At 37.1% G+C, this 20,721-nt stretch overlaps 1 protein-coding gene across 1 annotated transcript in view; it reads right to left on the bottom strand.

The window, feature by feature from the left end:
* Window positions 1-20,721, bottom strand: part of LOC112055705 (uncharacterized) — a 28,538-nt gene that overhangs the window by 6,545 nt on the left and 1,272 nt on the right. Inside the window, exons 2-16 of the mRNA XM_052887626.1 lie at window positions 20,480-20,591; window positions 19,173-19,288; window positions 18,787-18,857; window positions 17,093-18,685; window positions 13,115-13,193; window positions 12,436-12,543; window positions 11,549-11,679; window positions 10,685-10,760; window positions 10,362-10,448; window positions 9,577-9,656; window positions 8,507-8,589; window positions 7,460-7,616; window positions 4,281-4,406; window positions 2,957-3,068; window positions 1,703-1,872 (exon numbers count right to left, since the gene is read on the bottom strand). Of these exons, the coding sequence (XP_052743586.1) occupies window positions 1,703-1,872; window positions 2,957-3,068; window positions 4,281-4,406; window positions 7,460-7,616; window positions 8,507-8,589; window positions 9,577-9,656; window positions 10,362-10,448; window positions 10,685-10,760; window positions 11,549-11,679; window positions 12,436-12,543; window positions 13,115-13,193; window positions 17,093-18,685; window positions 18,787-18,857; window positions 19,173-19,288; window positions 20,480-20,591 (3,101 nt within the window). The remainder of the gene's footprint in view (window positions 1-1,702; window positions 1,873-2,956; window positions 3,069-4,280; window positions 4,407-7,459; window positions 7,617-8,506; window positions 8,590-9,576; window positions 9,657-10,361; window positions 10,449-10,684; window positions 10,761-11,548; window positions 11,680-12,435; window positions 12,544-13,114; window positions 13,194-17,092; window positions 18,686-18,786; window positions 18,858-19,172; window positions 19,289-20,479; window positions 20,592-20,721) is intronic.

Raw genomic sequence — 20,721 nt, 5'->3', positions numbered from 1 at the left:
CTTGGCAACTTCACTCGTAACACTTCCGATGTTGCGCGCGGGGCGGCGGGCGTGTAGCGATGAATGAAAAACCCCACACGCACACCCGCGCAGTCTTTCCGGCCGTCGCCCGCATATCATGGGAGTGATATCAACGAACTTGCCAGACTATAGCATACGCCACGTGGTCTCACCCGCGTAGTTCTCGTTCCCGTAGAAAAATGGGGATGCTTATGTTCACCAGGGGTAATGTAGGAATGTAATGGTGAAAGAATTTTATAAGTCCAATAGTATCAGAGCCTACTCAGTTCAAACACACAATCAATTCTCTCTTCTACACAATATTTATAGATTTCTAAATAGCCCGACTAATAAGGAAAATAAAGGTCTGCCTCGGGATCAGAGATAATAAGCTCTAATCTTGTAGATATTCCTCATTTAGGTGTTCTAAAAGTTGTCTCGAAAGTCTCATAAAATCTCGTGTATAAGTTACTAGCTGACGCCACGATATAATATATAGCCTTCCTTGATAAATGGGCTACCTAACACTATTTTTCGGTAGTTCATGAGATTAGTGTGTTCAACCAAACTAACAAACAATTAAATCAAACAAACAAACTCTTGAGTTAGTATAGATTCAAGATCGAAGGTCACATCAGTTTATCATGGTTATTTTCTGTAGCACCAAGGTTAACAACTATACATATAAATAAAAGTACCTACCTGTAGGCCCTACATGCGGTCGTTCCGCTATTGGTTGACATTTTTCTATATATTTTCACGAGATACGTCGTTTGGTCGCAAGTTATGCCTACTGGATAGCGTGTCACCAATAAGGAGGCCAAGATTTTTAACACAAGTACTACAAGGGTAGTAAAACTGACTTTGGCGAACTGATGACGGCTGCCTATTAAAATCACTATTAAAACACAACCCATATGAATGGCTCCATGTAAATAACTTTACCAACAGAAATACCAGACAAAGAAGCAGTAATATAAACTTGGAAATCCCATTGATAGGTAGAGGAAAGATGAGTACAGACAGTGTTGATAAAAAGAACAAAAAAGATAGGAGAAAGAACGCCACCTTGAGGGACCCCAGCAATCAGCGAAGAATAAGGGGACAATTTTTCTGTTATATTTGTTAAATAATTATAGAACCACTCAATGAACACCTGCGAAACGTTACGAGATTTTAAGATTGCAAGAAGAATATCGAAGTCAACAGAATTAAAAGCATTACTGAAGTCTAATATAATAGGACACAAATAGTAAGGAGTTGATTTTGTCCATGCTGGAAGGAACTTCAACTCGGGCGGTAACAATGTCATGCGATCAACAATGGTAACATATTGTTCTATAAGATATTCAAAGATATCAAATTAATATTACAAAACACCTAATAAGAGTATCAGGCGACCAAAAATTACTTGACCTACTAGCTCAGAATACTGAGAAGGGATTTAGACTTAAGCTTTTAGATTATTAAGCTGAAGAACAAGGAGCTGAAAGTGCAAGCGGAGTTAAAAAGAAAAATGAGGAAAAAGTGAAGAAAGGAAGAAGAATGAACTTCAAAAAGAGAAAGCAGATATGATAATGGAGAAGATTAAGAAAAGGGGGAGAAAATGGATGAGAATATGTTGACGAGATGGAGAGGAAGGAGAAAAGAAGAGAAGAGGACTAAGAAGGAAAGAATAAATTTCAATATAATGCATACATACCTGAATTTAGAGTCTTGGTTGCCTTTGTTCTACGTGCTCTAACTGGTCTACCATTTTCCTCAGCTGTAGTTTGTTCTGCAGTTCCATTTTCTTCAGTAACAACATCGACTTTAGTCTTCTTCGCTGGACTCGGAGTAAGAGCTGGTGAAACCTTTCTCGGCCTACCTTTGCTGTAATATTAAAAAGTTGTAAAGCAAAATTATTATCTACTACGGACGCCCGCGACTTGTCCACCCTTAGAGCTCTTTAGAGCTTTCGCAAAATTAGTTCTTAGCTCTACAAACTACCTCCCTGCCAAATTTCACCTCTTGCATTTATAAATACAGATTAATGACCTTTACGACGATGCGTAGCACGACATATTTAGTGATTACAATGACATATTGTCGACTAAAAGCACCTGACCGGTAATATCTCTCTTTTGTTGCAATAGAACGATATATTGTGTATGTTTTCCTGAACTGTACGTAATATCGCAGAATTATTTGTACAATGCAGTACAATAGTTATTAATGCCACTGTCATATAATGAGAGTCATTGTAGCACAAGTGATTTTTGTGAATGAGACAAAGCCGAGTAGTACAATAGACAGCACGAGTGCAAAAAATACAATACTATTTCTATGGCCATGATAAAAGAAATAAAATAATTAAATATTTAACTTAGTAAATAATTGGCGTTGGGCATGTTCTCCACGATTTTAGATTTGTCTCTTTTATGGAAGCCTAAATTTTTGATGCTATTTAAAAATAAAAAAGAAAAGCATTGTATCCGTCATTACGCGTTTAACGTGGCAATTAACATTACTAAACGACCTGTAGGAATGAAACTTTGTGATTTACAAAAATACGAATATTTTGTTTTATCCAAGGGAGTACGCAGTATTTTCGATAAAAGCTCCCAAACTGTATTTTGAACGCTTCTAATAATTATCATCATATTTTAAACCAATTTATAAAAAACCTAACAAATTAAGTACAAAAACCTTCTTCATAAATCTTTTTTGGTAAAAACTAGAGTAAGCAATATTCTAGTTTTTACCAAAGAAGATTATGACGTATTTTCAATATGTGCAGTGGCGTGCATAAGGTTGTTGATCAGGGTATGCACTAGTAAGAAAATTTAACTGAACCGGGAAAATATGCATTGAATAAGTATTTACAAAACATTTGTTAGGGTATGCAGTGCTGTAATGCTTGTATGAAGTGCACGACACTGAATATGTGGATACAAGTATGGTGGATTATTTTTACCGTTTTGTTATATTCTGTGTTGAAACAGAGCTAACAGACGCTGGTGTCTCTTCGCGATGCCTTTCCATGACTCCCACTATCTCATTATCTGTGGTAATAACCTCTGTGACTCCTGAAAAAAAGATGTAACTGCTTACTAATAGTATTATCTATTATTAGATATGTTTATTAGTAATATTAAAATAATTGTGATTTTGTGTAGAAGGTATAGTTATTCTACCCCAATGAGGAGGCATGTGACATAGAAGCCAGTTTATCAAAATAATCTTTGTTTTTTTTTTATTCTTTGACTACAATCTCACCTGATGGTAAGTGATGATGCAGTCTAAGATGGAAGCGGGCTAACTTGTTAGGAGGAGGATGAAAATCCACACCCCTTTCGGTTTCTACACGGCATCGTACCGGAACGCTAAATCGCTTGGCGTCTTTGCCGGTAGGGTGGTAGCTAGCCACCAGCTAGACCTGGACAAATTAAGAAAAATCTTAATCTGCCCAGCCGGGGGTCGAACCCAGGACCTCCGTCTTGTAAATCCACCGCGCATACCACCACGCCACGGAGGCCGTTTAGCAAATTTTAGTTTAGAATGTTTTGCCGCAGATCCCCGACAAACGCCCTATAAAAAAGGTACGATATAACACGTTCTCTGCGATACGAGGTCAATTGACCTCAAGAGTTACGAGGTATGTGGACCTCGCATGCATCACAAAGTTTTAGTATGAGGTCAAAAAACCTCGTACCGTACCATATGAAAGTACAGAAAAACCAGTGTCGCAGCGAACGGGTTAATGACGTCGTAGGTCATAATGATTGTTAGATTTGTATGGGCGTTTAATCAAAATTACTAATATCATTGTTATATGTGTGTTTATGTGTATAGTTCATAGATTGAAAAATGTCACATTGAATGTAAGGAAGCTAAAACTGTACAAATATTCATTTATTTACGATAAAAGATTTTTAATAGATTTTGTAATTTTATAATCGTAATTATTTTGCAAATATCCAGACAATTTTTGCTTTTTATGTATAAATTAATTAACATTGACCTTATTTACCCGAATGTATTCAAACCTAGTTATCTTCCCCACTCCCAACTTCCCAACTCCGTTCAGTAGATTCAGAGATTACATAGAACCTTACATACTTTACTTCTATAATATTAGTAGAAATATAGATATACTTTTTCGACGCTGAATAAAATTCTGGGAAAGACGTAATTTTGCACAGTAGTGAAAATTACAGTTTTTTAACCTAATACAAGCGAAAAATAGGGCCTAAGCTTTTAAATAATAATTCGCATTTCATAAATACCAATATACATACGTTTTCGATAATTATTTTGTTTTTGTATCTCCCGTACTCCCTCTGACGCACTAATCTCTTCTTTATCTAATCTCTCGATTTCTTCTGCAATCTCCTTCTCTCGTCGGTTAACTTTTTCTACCACTTCTGAAATTATTAAAATAAAAGAAATCAGGAATAATTGTTTTGTTATTATTTATACAAGCTAGCCCTTGACTACAATCTCACTTGGTGGTAAGTGATGATGCAATCTAAGATGGAAGCGACGAATTTTTAGGAGTGGGATGAAAATTCACAACCCTTTCGGTTTCTACACGACATCATAACGTAAGAAAACCTCAATCGACCCAGTCAGAGAATGAACCCAGGACCTCCGTTTTGTAAATCCACTGTGCATACCACGGCGCGACGGAGGCCATCAGAAATATATAGTTTATATATGGAGCTTATACCCACTACGCTGCTTTAAACGCTCGCTGCGGTACGAGGTCAATTGACCTCGTAAGTCTAGCATCTTCAAGAGTTACGAGGTCGATTGACCTCGTACCTCTTGAAGATAAAGATTTAATATGAGGTCAAAAACCTGGTCATCATCATATCAGCCGATGGACGTCCACTGCAGGACATAGGCCTTTTGTAGGGACTTCCAAACATCACGATACTGAGCCGCCTGCATCCAGCGAATCCCTGCGACTCGCTTGATGTCGTCAGTCCACCTGGTGGGGGGTCGGCCAACACTGCGCTTACTAGTGCGGGGTCGCCATTCCAGCACTTTGGGACCCCAACGTCCATCGGCTCTTCGAACTATGTGCCCCGCCCATTGCCACTTCAGCTTCGCAACTCGTTGAGCTATGTCGGTGACTTTGGTTCTTCTGCGGATCTCCTCATTTCTGATTCGATCACGCAGAGATACTCCTAACATAGCTCGTTCCATCGCCCGCTGTGTGACTCTAAGCCTTCTTATGAGGCCCATAGTTAGCGACCAAGTCTCGGAACCATAGGTCATCACTGGCAACACGCACTGTTCGAAGACTTTTGTCTTCAGGCACTGAGGAATTTCGGACGAAAAGATGTCGCGAAGCTTCCCGAATGCAGCCCAGCCGAGTTGGATTCGACGGTTCACCTCTTTCTCGAAATTGGACCTACCTAGCTGGATCATATGTCCTAGGTATATGTATTCGTCTACAATTTCGAGTGCAGCGTTCTCAACTATAACTGGGTGGAGCGATACATGAGCATTACACATTATTTTTGTTTTGCCCATGTTCATTTTCAGGCCCACCTGTTGAGAAACGCTGCTGAGGTCATTGAGCATGGTACTAAGGTCATCCAGAGTCTGTGCCATGATGACTACATCATCCGCGAACCGCAGTTGAGTGATGTACTCGCCATTGATGTTGATGCCAAGTCCGCTCCAGTCCAGAAGCTTAAAGACGTCTTCCAGTGCGGCGGTAAATAGCTTCGGAGAGATCACATCTCCCTGACGCACTCCTCGCTGCAACTGGATTGGCCTCGTAGTCTGATCCTGAATACGGACTGACATAGTGGCGTTTTCGTACAAGCACTTCAACGCTTGGATATACCTGTAATCAATTCGGCATCTCTGCAATGACCTTAGCACAGCCCAGGTTTCCACCGAATCGAAGGCTTTCTCATAGTCCACAAACGCTAAGCAAAGTGGCTGGTTATACTCGTGAGTCTTCTGTATAACCTGCCGCAGCGTATGGATGTGGTCTATGGTACTAAAGCCTTTTCGGAAACCGGCTTGTTCGGGAGGCTGGAAGTCGTCAAACCTATTAGCGAGACGATTCGTAATGACTCTCGAGAACAATTTGTAAACATGGCTTAGCAGCGAGATGGGTCTGTAATTCTTCAGCAAGGTGTTGTCACCTTTTTTGAAGAACAGAACCACCACGCTCCTATGCCACGCCTCAGGCGTCGTGCCCTCGTGAATGACGGAATTGAACAATCGCTGAAGGACTTTAAGTATCGGTTTTCCACCCGCTTTCAGGAGTTCTGCTGTGATTCCGTCCTCACCTGGCGCCTTATTGTTCTTCAGGTGTTTGAGAGCCACACTAATCTCGTATAGGCTGACGTCCGGGATATCTTCGGTATAGTGTCGGGTCAACTTGGCTCTGGGGTCTTTAGCCAAATTGGCAACAGGCTGCTGAGTAGTCGTGTATAGCTGTCCATAGAACTTCTCGACCTCACTTAATAACTCGGGCTTGGAAGAAATTAGATTACCGTGTTCGGTCTTCAAACGCGTCAGCTGCCTCTGTCCAATAGACAGATCTCTGGCGAAAACTTTTGAGCCGCGATTGTTTTCAATCGCATTTTTAATACGCTCGGTATTGAAGTTTCGCAAGTCGCTGGTTTGCGACTTAGAGATCTGTCTACTGATTTGTCGGTATTTTGACGCATCTGCTGAAGACTGTAATCTCATTTCTTGCCTCTCTTCCATGAGTTTAAGTGTTTGGTCCGAGAACTTTTTGGTTCTTTTCGCACGGTGGGTCTTATAGAACTTAGACCCAACGGAATGGACAGTTTCCACGAACCTGTTGTTCAGATCGTCCACAGTTTCGCAATTTGCTAGGCAATCAAAGCGGTTCTGCAGTTCTAGTTGAAAGGACTCGGGGTTTTGAATATGGGCACGAGTAGGTCGGAGCGTAGACTTCACCAGTCGATACCGTTCCAGCTGAATGTTGATATTCAACGTGCCTCTAACCATTCGGTGATCGCTACCGGTTTTCACCCTATGGATCACAGAAACATCGTTGAATATTTGCCGTTTGGTAGACAAGATGAAGTCGATCTCGTTTTTCGTGGAACCATCGGGGCTCATCCAGGTCCATTTCCTGTGTGGTGGCTTCTTGAAGAAGGAGTTCATCATAAAGAGGCCCTCCTTCTCCATGAAGTCAGCCAACATTTGGCCCCTATCGTTCCGTTGCCCATATCCAAATCGTCCCACTTTCAACTCTGAACCGCTACGTTCGCCCAGCTTTGCGTTAAAATCCCCCATCACAACATTGTAATAAGAGTTTGAGGCATGTATGGCTTTAGAAATATCCTCATACAATACCTCTACCTCCTTACCTCTACCTTTGTATGGACGGCAAAAACAAAAACCTGGTAAAGTACAGAAAAATCAGTGTCGCAGCGAACGTTGGTAGGTAATTATTATTTGGTTTAAAAGCTCATACCCTCTATGGGAGTGCATTTCCCATCCTGCACCATGGGTTCAGCGGCGAGGTCTGTCTTCGAGGTGATGGTGCTTGGAGTCGGCTCCTTCTGGAATAGTTGAGCCACTTGCGCCAGCATCGGGTTGAGCTGGGACCAGTGACCTTCCAATTGCACCTCCTTGAAATAAAAAAAAACGTGTGTTTTGGGATACTCAGCAGAAGTGATGACTTAAACTAATTATTTTCATAGGGAAGTTGACTCATATACATAGGGTAGTTCGAAAAGCCGATGGACGTTGGGGTCTCAAAGTGCTGGAATGGCGACCCCGCACTAGTAAGCGCAGTGTTGGTCGACCCCCCACCAGGTGGACTGACGACATGAAGCGAGTCGCAGGGATTCGCTGGATGCAGGTGGCTCAGTATCGTGATGTTTGGAAGTTCCTACAAAAGACCTATGTCCTGCAATGGATGTCCATCGGCTGTTATGATGATGAAAATGAGTTGACTCATATCAAATTTAACATAAACAATATTAATTTCATGTAGTGCATGTAATAAGGGTCCGAAATATGTCGATATTAATTAATAAAACTTAAATTAAAAATCATGTATTTTTAAAAATTTTCCCAACGTCAAAGAAATTGTTAACTAATATATTTTGTCAAATGTTTTGTATGATTAAGGATTTGTTAACGTGACGTCATAAAACAGTTAAAATATAGGCGTAGCTTCGAATCTGATTCAGGCATGCATCTCTAACTTTTCAGTTGTTTGCATTTTAATATTAATATCACGTGTCTCAAACGGTGAAGGAAAACATCGTGAGGAAACTTGCATACCAGAGATTTTTCTTAATTCTCTGCGTGTGTGAAGTCTGCCAATCCGCATTGGGCCAGCGTGATGGACTATTGGCCTAACCGCTCTCATTCTGAGAGGTGACTTGTGCTCAATAGTGAGTCAAACATGGATTCTCAATGATGATGATGAAATTCTAAGATATAAAATCTGAAATCGACATTACCAACTTCGCCAAAAAGGTTGTATATCAATTTTATTAAAACTATTTACCTCATTCATTTTAATAAACTTGATTTTAACAGTTTTCTCATCAACGGTTGGATTGGGCGCCGGAACCGGTCTCACGACTTCGGCTAAAATAAATGAAAATAAATTATTGAATTTATGTGTATAAATATGTTAAAAAAAAACAAATATTGTCGGGATGTTTGTAAAATAAATAACATTATAAAATTTCAAAATCATTCAAAAATCTCTTAACATAATTAGATGAAAAATCATACATTTTAAATTCGCTGCATTCAATCCTACTAATATTATAAATGCGAAAGTTTGTATGGATGTTTGTATGGATGTTTGTTTGGATGTTTGTTATGTCATTTTAACGCCACTACTACTAAAGCGATTTAGTTGAAATTTGGAATGGAAGTAGATTTTACTCTGGATTAAAACAGGCTACTTTTTAACCCGAAAAAATCCATGGTTTTCCGAGATTTGCGAAAACTGATGATTTTGATGATATGATATAGGTCAAAATATAGGTCATATTAGATAATATAGGTCAAAAGAAGATATTCAGCAAATCATTAATTGAGCCTCCATAGCTCATTGGTAAGAGCGGTCGGACCCATCAGCGAGGGGTGGTGATTCGATTCTCACCCTGTTGGTCTATTGTCGTACCCACCCTTAATACAGTATTTCCCGACTAGTTGGAAGGAAATGGGAAAATTGGTCGTATTTAGAAGATATTTCAAATCTTTTATAATAAAAATTAAATTGACGGCCTCCGTAGCGCAGTGGTATGCGCGGTGGATTTACAAGACGGAGGTCCAGGGTTCGATCCCCGGCTGGGCCGAGTGAGGTTTTCTTAATTAATTGGTCCAGCTCTGGCTGGTGGGAGGCTTCGGCAGTGGTTAGTTACCACCCTACCGACGAAGACGTACTGCCAAGCGATTTAGCATTCCGGTTCGATGTCGTGTAGAAACCGAAAGGGGTGTGGATCTTCATCCTCCTCCTAACAAGTTAGTCCGCTTCCATCTTAGATTGCATTATCACTTACCATCAGGTGATATTGTAGTCAAGGGCTAACTTGTAAAGAAAAAAAATAACAGTAATAATACCTGGAACTGCAACCGAAGGTAGTTTCACTACCTCCTGTTGTACTGTGTCGTCTGATATTGTAATGCAGTCATCGTTGTTTCTGGAAACAAATTTAATTTCATTTTTAACCCCCAACCAATGATAGTCATTTGCAAATTCAACCTTAAACTCAATGCTTAAGGTTGAATTTTCTCTGAATTTTGGGATTTTATTGAATATTGGACTATATTTAAAGGCCTTTAGGTATAATTTTCTTTACTAATAATTCTAAAAGTGTCAAAGAAAAATTGGCCAGTTTATAAGTGAAATTTTCCACATGATTGTGCGTCTTTTTATTATAAGAGGTCAATGCTCCCAACACAAAAAGAAGAGTGTTATAAGTTTGATGTGTATGTCTGTGGCATCGCAGCCCCCAAACCGATGAATCGATCTCAATTTAGTTTTTTTTTGTATTCATCATTATCAACCCATATTAGGCTCACTGCTGAGCACGAGTCTCCTCTCAGAATGAGACGGGTTAGGCCAATAGTACACCACGCTGGCCCACTGCGGAAAGTCTACTAAACCGATTTTGAAAATTCTTTTACCAATAGAAAGCTATGTTATTTGTAAGTATCATAGGCATATTATCATATCATTAAATACCCATATTCCCACGGGAACGGGAACTACGTTACGTACGTACGTATTGTCGTACCCACTCCTAATACAGTCTTTCCCGACTGGTTGGAGGGGAATAGGAATATTGGTCATATATTAAAAGATATGGCAAATATTCTTTTAAAAAAATATAATTATAACTTACTCTGTTGTTGCTGGCAACACTGGTAGAACTCTACTGGGTTCTTCGACACATGGACCTTTTCTATTCTCTTTGGCCTCATTTAACAACCTGCAAATACAGATGAATGATGAAATTCTATTTTTTAATTTTTACATTCAACTCCATTTAAAAATTTCATAAATATCTATGGGCTCTCAGTGTGTATTGTTTTAGATTTTATAAAGTTTTTCGTTTAATATTTGTAAAGTAATACTTGAAAATTAGTTATTGAGATAACATTTCGTATTTGTTAACCCATTTTTGATTAAGGTAATTAATAATATAATAATAATTAAAGAAATTACTTCGTTAATTCTGCAGTCCTTTTCTTTTCCTCAACATATTTCAGTTTCCAGAACGACTCCTCATGATCTACGTCATCTGAAAAGGAGATTTGTAAAACATTATATATTTATTTAAAACTAATTAACTAGATGTAGTGGTTCCTGTTCCCGTAGGAATACGGGGATAAAATATATTCTATAGCTCTCAGGGATAGCGTAAATTCCCAACAGTGAAAAAAATTTTCAAATCAGTTCAGTAGTTTCAGAGCTTATTCAATGCAAACAAACAAACCAATTTTATGGCCATTTTTAAAAGCATGAATTAATAATTAATCAAAGCCCAATTTTCTTCAAAGTAAAGTTAGCTTTAAATAGCAGAGATTAGGTCCACTTTACTTTAAAGAAAATTGAGATTTTAAAATCTTGATCCACGTTTATAAATATGGTTGTTAGTGTAAACATTATAGTTTTATGGCAACAATAAAATTATTAATTACCATAACTCAGTATTGTAACCTATTTCTTACATCATTCAAATTAATGATATATTTTTAAATAATAATACTGAAATTAAATTGATAAAAAAAGCATTGTCTATTACCTAAAAGTTCTATTCAAATATCATAAAGAAGCCTTAGTTTACAAGCACTTTTGAAAGGTCAGGTATATGTCAAAATTTAATTTAATCTACTGGTGGTAGCAATAGACGAAAACTTAAAATTAAAGTTACGAGGGTTCCAAACGTAAAAAGAGTAAAGATAATTAAGCGTATAGAATGTGTTACGGGTACTAAAATAGCGAATTAACAATAAACTAGAACTAATGATTAAATAACACAAATGAGGGTGAAAAATAAATATCACAAAACTCAAAACAATGTCTTACCTTCGGCCATGTAAGAAGTGTAGTTTTTTACAATTTTGCCATGTTTCACAACGGGGTATATCTTTTTGCCGCACATCACAAACAGTCCGCCTTCCTCTTGCAGTGACAATATACGAGCCGAGCCAGGCTTTCTGTAATTGTATGTCAAAGTAATTATATCGAACTATAATATGTAGTCTATATCTCTTAAAATATGTGGACTGTCTCTCTATATCTGGTCTATGTCTCTTAGAATATAGAAACATAAACCACATATTTTAAGAGACATAGACCACCTATGTCTCTTAAATATGTGGTCTATGTTTCTTACAATATGTGGTCTTTGTCTCTTAAAATATGTGTTCTATGTTTCTTAGAATGGTCTATTTTTCTATATTCTAAGAGACATAGACCACATATAGAGAGACATATAGAGAGTCTATGTCTCTTAGAATATGTGGTGTATGAATCTTAAATATGTGGTCTATGTATCTTAAATATGTTGTATATGTCTCTTAAATATGTGGTATATATATCTTAAATATGTCGTCTATATCTCTTAAATATGTGGTATATATATCTTAAATATGTCGTCTATATCTCTTAGACTATGTGTCTATGTCTCTTAAATATGTGGTCTATGTTTCTTAGAATATGTGTCTATGTCTCATAGAATATGTGGTTTATGTATCTTGAATATATGGTCTATATCTCTTGAATATGTGGTCTAAGTCTCTTAGAATATGTGTCTATGTCTCTTCGAATATGTGGTTTATGTATCTTGAATATATGGTCTATCTCTTAAATATGTGGTCTATGTCTCTTAGAATATGTGGTCTACGTCTCTTAAAATATGTGGTCTGTCTCTTAAATATGTGATTATGTAATAGTGTGAGGTATAAACTCACAAGTACTTCCTAGTGTACCGTCCTTTGGGGCCTTTCTTTCGTGGCGGCGAAGAAACATACTCCGAGCTTGTATTGGATGTCCAGTCACTCGACTCGGAGCTCATGTGGCTGTAATAAATAAATGGCATGGAATTTACAAGCATACTTTATAACTAGCACACCGCCGCGGTTTCACCCGCGTAGTTCCCGTTCTCGTAGGAAATCGGTTCAGTAATTCTGTGTTCAGTAAATCAAAATTAATTGAAATAAGTGAACAAAATTGCTCATACTGTATATGATCACTACGAGTATGTTAGGGTAAACACACTAAAAACATATTTTTAACAAAAAAAATGCACCTTTGAAGTTGGTTCAATGTTTTGTTAAAAAGATTTAACTGACTATTTGAGTAAATAAAATGCAGGATGCAGGCAACTCAGGATCGTAATGTTTGGCAGTCCCTACAAAAGGGAGGATGAGGATAATGACGATGATGATGATGATGATGATGATGATGATGATGATGATGATGATGATGATGATGATGATGATGATGATGATGATGATGATAATGATGATGATGATGATGATGATGATGATGATGATGATGATGATGATGATGATGATGATGATGATAATGATGATGATGATGATGATGACGATGACGATGATGACGATGACGATGATCATGATCACTTACAATGCACGTGAGTGTGAATGCGACGTGTTACGTCTGCGACGGTTGGTGCTTCGTCTGGGTCTTCTAATGGCAGTTCCACCTGTAAATAAAGAGATACATTAAGGAGACGCCCGCCAGCGCATTGATGCAGCGTGGTGGGTCAAAGTTCCATATCCCCTCTCCTTTAAGGAGAGAGGCCCGTTCCTGTTAAAATAGGCCAATTATGATGATAAATGACAATATATATATTGCTATTGAGCCCCAATGTGTTATGGGTACTAAAACAGATAATAAATATTACATTAGACAATGGGGATGATGACTAGGTTTGGATATATTGATTTTAATGATACATTCGGGTAAATAAAGTCAATGTTAACTAATTTATACATAAAAAGCACAGATTGACTGGATAATTTGCAAAATAAACGAGATTATAAAATTTCAAAATCTAAATAATTAGATCAAAATTCATACAGTTTTAGCTTCCTTACATTAAATGTGACATTTTTTAATAAATTAACTATAAAGATAAACGCAAAAATAACAAAGATATTAGTAACTTTGTTAGAACGCCCACACAAATTTGACGATCATTACCTATGACGTCAATAGTTCGTGCCATTTTGTATGGGGCGTTTTTCAGGAATCCGCGGCAGCTACCCTGTTCCTTATACAAAATTGCATTACTATTAGCATACTCTTAATTTATATACAACTAGCGGACGCCCGCGACTTCGTCTGCGTAAATTTCGATATCAACTTTACTACTACCCCTACCCTACCCCTACCGTACCACTACCCTAACCCTACTCTACCCAACCCCTACATCTACCCTACCCCTACCCTACCCCTACCCTACCCTATCCTAGCCCTACCCTACCCTACCTCTACCTTACCTACACCCTACCCCCATCCTAACCCTACCCCCATCCTACCCCTACCCCTATTCTACTCCTACCCCCATCCTACCCCTACCCTCCCCGTACCCTATCTCTTTCCTACCCCTATCGCACCCGTACCCCTATCTCACGCCTATCCTACCCCTACCCTACCACTTCACTATCCTACCCGTACCTCTACCCTACCACTACCCCTACCCCTACCCTACCACTACCCCTACCCCTACCCTACCACTACCCTAAACTCGGCCCTAAACTTACCCTACCCCTACACTACCCCTACGCTTCCCTACCCGTACCCTACCCTACCCTGTAACTTAACTATCTTACTCCTACCCTTAGCAAAATCGGTCCAGTCCTTCGAGAGTAGTGGTATGACCAAGAGAAATAGAGACTTCTATGCTAATAACATAAAGAGGTAAAGTTCGTGTGGTTTGTAGGAGGTAATCTCTGGATCTACTGGACCGATTTGGAAAATTGTTTTACCAATAGAAAGCTACGTTATTTGCGAGTGTCATAGGCTATGTTTGATCCCCATATTCACACGGGAACGGGAACTACGTAAATGAAAGCGCCGGGCGTCATATAGCGGAATTTCTGCGTCTTTTAGAAATTTTGTATTATCTCCGAAACTATTTAAGTAATTAACATACCGTAAAGGGCAAATCTTATCTCCATAATATCCTTGTGATTATTAAATAATTTATTTTGATAAGGATTTAAGTTAAGTAGCATAAAGAATGACGCAAACCTAAGTATATAAAATTTATTAATTTTTAAAACACAAAAGGTACTATATCTGCTAATATATAGAAGATAGATATATGGTGTCGCGGACTTTTTTGTAGAACTTTTAAAGATACATAAAGTCTCCATACATTAATTTCAATTTTACACAATAGTTAATATGCGAATAAGTCTGTTTAAGAGGATTTTCAGTCCGACCTGTATGACAAAAACTGTGATAACTTGGCTAATATATATGATACCAATATAAAATATAGCCTATAGCACTCCCCGATGTAATTGATCTTATTCGAAGTTCCCTTGGGATAAAATATTCCTTTGTTACTCTCTGATAATGTAACTTTATATTGTTTACTAGTTTAGACGTTGAAGCGTAACAAACAGACTCATATTTATAAAACAAGTTACTGTTATAGGTACGTATAGTTCCCGTTCCCGTGGGAATACGGGAATAAAATATAGCATATGTTCATCAGGGATAATGTAGGATTCTAATGTTGTTAGAATTTATCAATATCAGAGCCTATTCAATGCAAATAATAAAAAAATGAACTTTTTATCTTCATAATTATACTTCTCATAAAAAAATCAAAACAGCCCGCAAGTACTGTTCAGGCGGACTGATTTTTTTTTTTGATAAGAAGTACTATTATTGTCTTTGGAAAACATCCATGGTGATCACACATATTTTCCAGTTGCGGAACCCACCCGACCGTCAATAATCAAATAAGCATAAATAGAAGTGTAGTCGGATGCAATCTTTATGACGTCAAATATAAAGTTCGCTAAAATCAAGTCCAGGTGGGACGCCCGCGGGTCTCAGACCAATTATCATAGCAACTGCCTCGCTAGACGTTACCATTCTTCCAAAACTATTTGATCATGATCAAACGTATTCATACAAACTTCGTCTATAGAATCGATGTTTCATTGTGCTAAATTTACACGCATCTATTACGATGTTTTATAGTTGTGTAAGGACACAGGATATATTCATTGGTGTTAAATATTTTCGATGTGTGAGTTTACCTCGTCCCCCTCAATAACGACAGACAATTTTGCTGGTGGTTGAAAAGCAAATAGTAAATTGTACGAGTCGCTTGATTATCCCCAAGGGCAAAAAGATTTGTTCCGCCTAGCAAAAGCACTACACTACACGTAAAATGCATAAAAGATGATGCCAGAAAGGTTTTACTTTTAACAAATGATGAGGAAATAAAAGGTCGCTGGAAGGAGTACCTACTTAAAAAAATTATGAATGAAGAGAATGATTCGAATAGAGAAGAGATGATGAATTGAAATGAAAAGATATTGGTGAATTGGAGTGTGATTGACTTTGAAGTCCAAAGGTCTGAGGCGCAAGGTATCGCCCTGCCACCGCGTCCTTGCGTAAGTACGCACGATGTTCGGAAACATAAAGATTGCATGATGAATTGAAATGAAAAGATATTGGTGAATTCGAGTGTTATTGACTTTGAAGTCCAAAGGTCTGAGGCGCAAGGTATCGCCCTGCCACCGCGTCCTTGCGTAAGTACGCGCGATGTTCGGAAACGTCATAAAGATTGCATCCGACTATAACAAATAGCTATTAGCAGCGTACATATACCACGGCATATCTCGTAGAGATAATTACATATTATCGACCAATTTGGCCGCTGTTGGTCCAGATTTTTGTTATTATTTACCGTTTAATTTAACCATCACCTTTAATCATTATATAATAGTACGATATCCGTGTTATTTATTAGTGATAAGAAATGAAATAAATGGTTAACGGAAAAATGGTCATGCTTTCGTTAACAACCAGAATTTCATGCGAAATACAACTAACGAATAAGAAGAACTAACGAGTAAGAATTTCATGTTGCGGGCGTCCTTTAGTAAGAGAATAAATTATTGTGGTAGTATAAAAGATGTCGCTAACTATAGGCCTAATTAGAAGGCTCAAAGTCACTCAGCGAGCGATGGAGCGAGTTATACTTGGAGTTTCTCTGCGTGATCGAATCAGAAATGAGGAGATCCAATCCATAGATGAACCAAAGTCACATAGTTCAGCGAGTATTTACGTCACGAAATATAAAAAACAACTTGACGTACAAAGATGAAATTTGGTAGGGAGGTAGCCTATAGTTAGAAGAAACGTCTGCAAAAAAACAAATTTTGTGAGACCAAAGCGACTTCGTCCGCCTTTAGACTTCCTTAATCCGTTCGATTAAAGAGGTCTAAGGGCGGACGCCCATGCTTAAACAATAAACAATCACATTTGTAGCACATGACATTTAATATGTACTTGGTTTCGAGTTTGAATATTTCCCACAATTTGATCAGCTAAACCCTAAAGATTACTCACCAGTTGCAAATCCAAACTTATTAGCTAACGTTCTATCTCTTTGTATCCTCGCAAATCGATCTCGACCTGTATTTACGTCATTAATGCCCTCGCTAGCAGAATCCGAATGGTTCAGTGTTACAACATTTTCATTCTCCTGATCAGAAGTTAGAATGGCAGCTGAGTTTTCCTTGTCTTGTTCCTTGCTATTTTTCTTATTTATCTTGTGTTCATGAATTGTAGCTTTAGTTTTTTCATTATTAACCGTTATTTTTGTCATATTCTCATTGTTTTCATTTTTATTCATATTATTATCGTTGTCTGTGTTCTTGTTCACAGATTTTTCATTAACTATTTTCTTTGTTTTATTGTCCTTGTTAATTTGAATTTTGCTTATATCTTGTGAGTTTTTAATTTCATTGTCAATATTTTTAATTTTCTGGTCTTTGTCAGTTTTGTCTTCTTTCTTCCTATTTTCGTCAGAATCTATATATTTTTCAGTTGAAAATTGTTCAGCGTACAAGTTCACGTTATTCAAACAAGGGTTTTGAATTTGCACTGGATTTTGGGTAACAGTGTTTTGTGTATTTTCAGCAACTAATTCTTCTACACTGTCACATTTTTCAGTATCCATATTGATAGGTGTTTCATGTTTGTCTTCTGGAGCGCTTTTGTTAAGCTTTGATATGTTGAAATCTTTCCCAATAGTTGAATTGAATTTTTCTGTATCAGATATAGATTTCACTTTGGATATGAGTCTTTTTTTATTCTTTGTTTCTAGGTCTTGAGAATTAGCTCTTTTTCGGCCTTTCCTTAAAGATAATTTCCTATTCAAAGATTTATTATTTTCATCTGATTTATCTTTTATTTTTTCTTCAAAAGCTTCTTGATTGCCAGGTAAAAGAGTATCAGCAGAATTGTTTTGGGTTACTTCAGAAGATCTTTTTGAGTTGTCTTCTTCACCAATCTTCACTGCTGAGTTATCTTCAAGGTTATTTATATCTTTAGTTCCATCTTCACCAATATTCACAGCAGAACTATCTTTACTGTTATTTGTACCATTAATTTCAGTTGGTAAAGTTGTGGAGTTTTCATTATTTGCTTCGGTTTCTTTACTGTTAGATGTCACTGATTTTTGATCTTTAGTGTTAGGTGATGACTGGTCAGCGTCAGGTTTGTCAGTCTGTTTATGATTTGTCTCCCCTTGTAAGTCATTACCCTCTGAATCAGAAATCTCAATAGTTTCGTTATTTGTTGTTGTTTCGTTATTTTTGTCAGGTATATCTTCTGGTTCAACAATTTGCATTCTAGATTCACTATCTTCATCATCTGTGGCAAAATCATCAATAACACTCTGCAGCATGGGTGTTAGTGGATCTGAATATGTTATAAGTTCCCTCAATGATTTAGTTGGTTGACTTTCTTTGTCTTCTGCTTCATTGTCACCTTGGGACTGGAGATCTTTTATAATTTCTTCAGCAGTTTCATAACAGTTTTCTAGCACAAGTGTTTCGGTGGATGCCCTGAGATGTAATTGTTTAGAATCCTCACCTGCCATATCTTTATTTATGCCATTCTCATTTTCAGGTTTTTTTGTATCTTTTTCTTTGACACCTTTTATAAAAAAAAAGTATAAAATGAATTTTTATAAAAAAGTATAAGCTAGTATATATCTACATTTGGTTGATATAGTAACAGTATATAGTAATATTTACCTTCATTATCAGAATTTCGACTAGTGGACCGTATTTCCAGTCTGTTGTTTAGTCTTTTTTCAATGTCTTGTCTATAAAAAATGTAATTAATTAATACAAGATTCAAGAGTTTTAATAAGTGGATAATCTATTTAGGACTCAAGTCTCACATGTCTCATACTTTATCAGAAACCATTCCCTAAAGGTGGTAAATATAAACATGACAAAGTCCACCACAATTTTATATAACATGTTACGCTAAACTATATTCATTGGTTTTAATAAAATTTAAATTTAAAGCATTAAAATACATATTATATTTAGTTATTTTCAATTTAACAAAAACATATGTTATAGTATGTTTATAAAAATAAATATAATAATTATAGAGTGTTAAATTAACTTACCCTTGTTGGAAACTAGATATTTGGGTGACAGATAACCTATAATAGGGATTGTGGATATCAGGGAGTATGCGTTTAAGAAATGTTTCCTTTAAGCTCTGCCAAGTCCTAGTGGTAATCTGAAATATATGATTTTATTAGGGTTTATTAAGTAAAATCAGGCATCACTTTTCATCATGATTAGTAAATATTTCAGAATTTACACACTATAACTACCTACTTCTCTCTGAACCCAAAAATGTTTTAAAAAATTGCCAAATAAATCCATTAAAATAGGCTCATGATGATAATGATGTATAAATTCTTTAATAGGTATTAGCTCTATTGTATACTAGCGGACGCCCGTGACTTTGCCCACGTGAAACTCAATGTAAAATTTCACCCCTATATTTTCATGCCCTCTATTTATATTTTCTCATGTTTTGTACATAGGAAATATGTGAATAATGGTTTGGCACAAAGCAGATATAGCAACTTACACTCAGTGACCTATACTACACTGAGCATTTGATAGATGTTTCACACTATTGAATACTGACTGATTTTTGACAACTCGGTTAAGAAGAGAAGCTGTTTACAAAATATGATGCACATGACAGATTTTTATTAGCTTCATGATGCTATTGTACTAAATGTATGTGACCTGTCAGTTATCAGTGGTGCAAACTTTTAATTAGAGGCATAGTAGAACTTATAAAGATGATGTACAATATGGTGACATATTTCTATGTCAATATTAAATCTGACTCAACTTATAAGTTTTAAATGCTGCTGGACCATTGACACAAACATGCATATGACAGTCCTACTCAACGTGTACTATTTTTCCAACAAATGCAACAAAAAGTATCCTTCCTCATGTTATAATTTCAAATGGTGCAAAGTGTCATTTGAATTCATTCAGTAGTTTCAGCATGATGCCAGGTCAACAAAAATATGGACAAACAAACAAAAAAAATAATATTTTTGGCTTCAGTATAGATTATGTCCGTGTTAATGCTCTGGATTGACCGCTCTCCATGGATTGCTCCATGAATGTGCTAGGAGAGCCGCACTACTGGAGGAATGGCTATGGGTAGTGAGGCTTGCGACCACACCCCAATGACGACCACGACCATTCTGTCGAGAGTGTAACGACAAAGAAAAAGAAGAATAGATTATGTGATGCCCTCCAACAAATATTATATAAATATCTTCAATGTCTAGAATCTGACCTGTTAAAGCTTTTATTACAAGTATAGATATAGATAGATCGATATCTCAGACATATTATTAACTAGGAACATGAAATATTCTATTCTGTTACTTACATTGCTACTTGCCAAGTCCATCCACATCTTTCTCCCTTTGATTTCACCATATGCCCTATGTTCAGTCAAGTACTCCACTATAGCCTTCATCTCTTTCATTGTATATGACTTTCTGCAATAATAAAGCATCACCATATTAAAATAAAAACATGTGTCTGGTAAAATAAAAAGTTACTATTTTTTTCATTCTTTACAAGTTAACCCATGACTGCAATCTCACCTGATGCTAAGTGATGATGCAA

This window comes from Bicyclus anynana, chromosome 20, assembly GCF_947172395.1.
Source record: "Bicyclus anynana chromosome 20, ilBicAnyn1.1, whole genome shotgun sequence".
NCBI lineage: Eukaryota > Metazoa > Arthropoda > Insecta > Lepidoptera > Nymphalidae > Bicyclus > Bicyclus anynana.
This window is presented reverse-complemented; position numbering and strand designations above follow the sequence as displayed.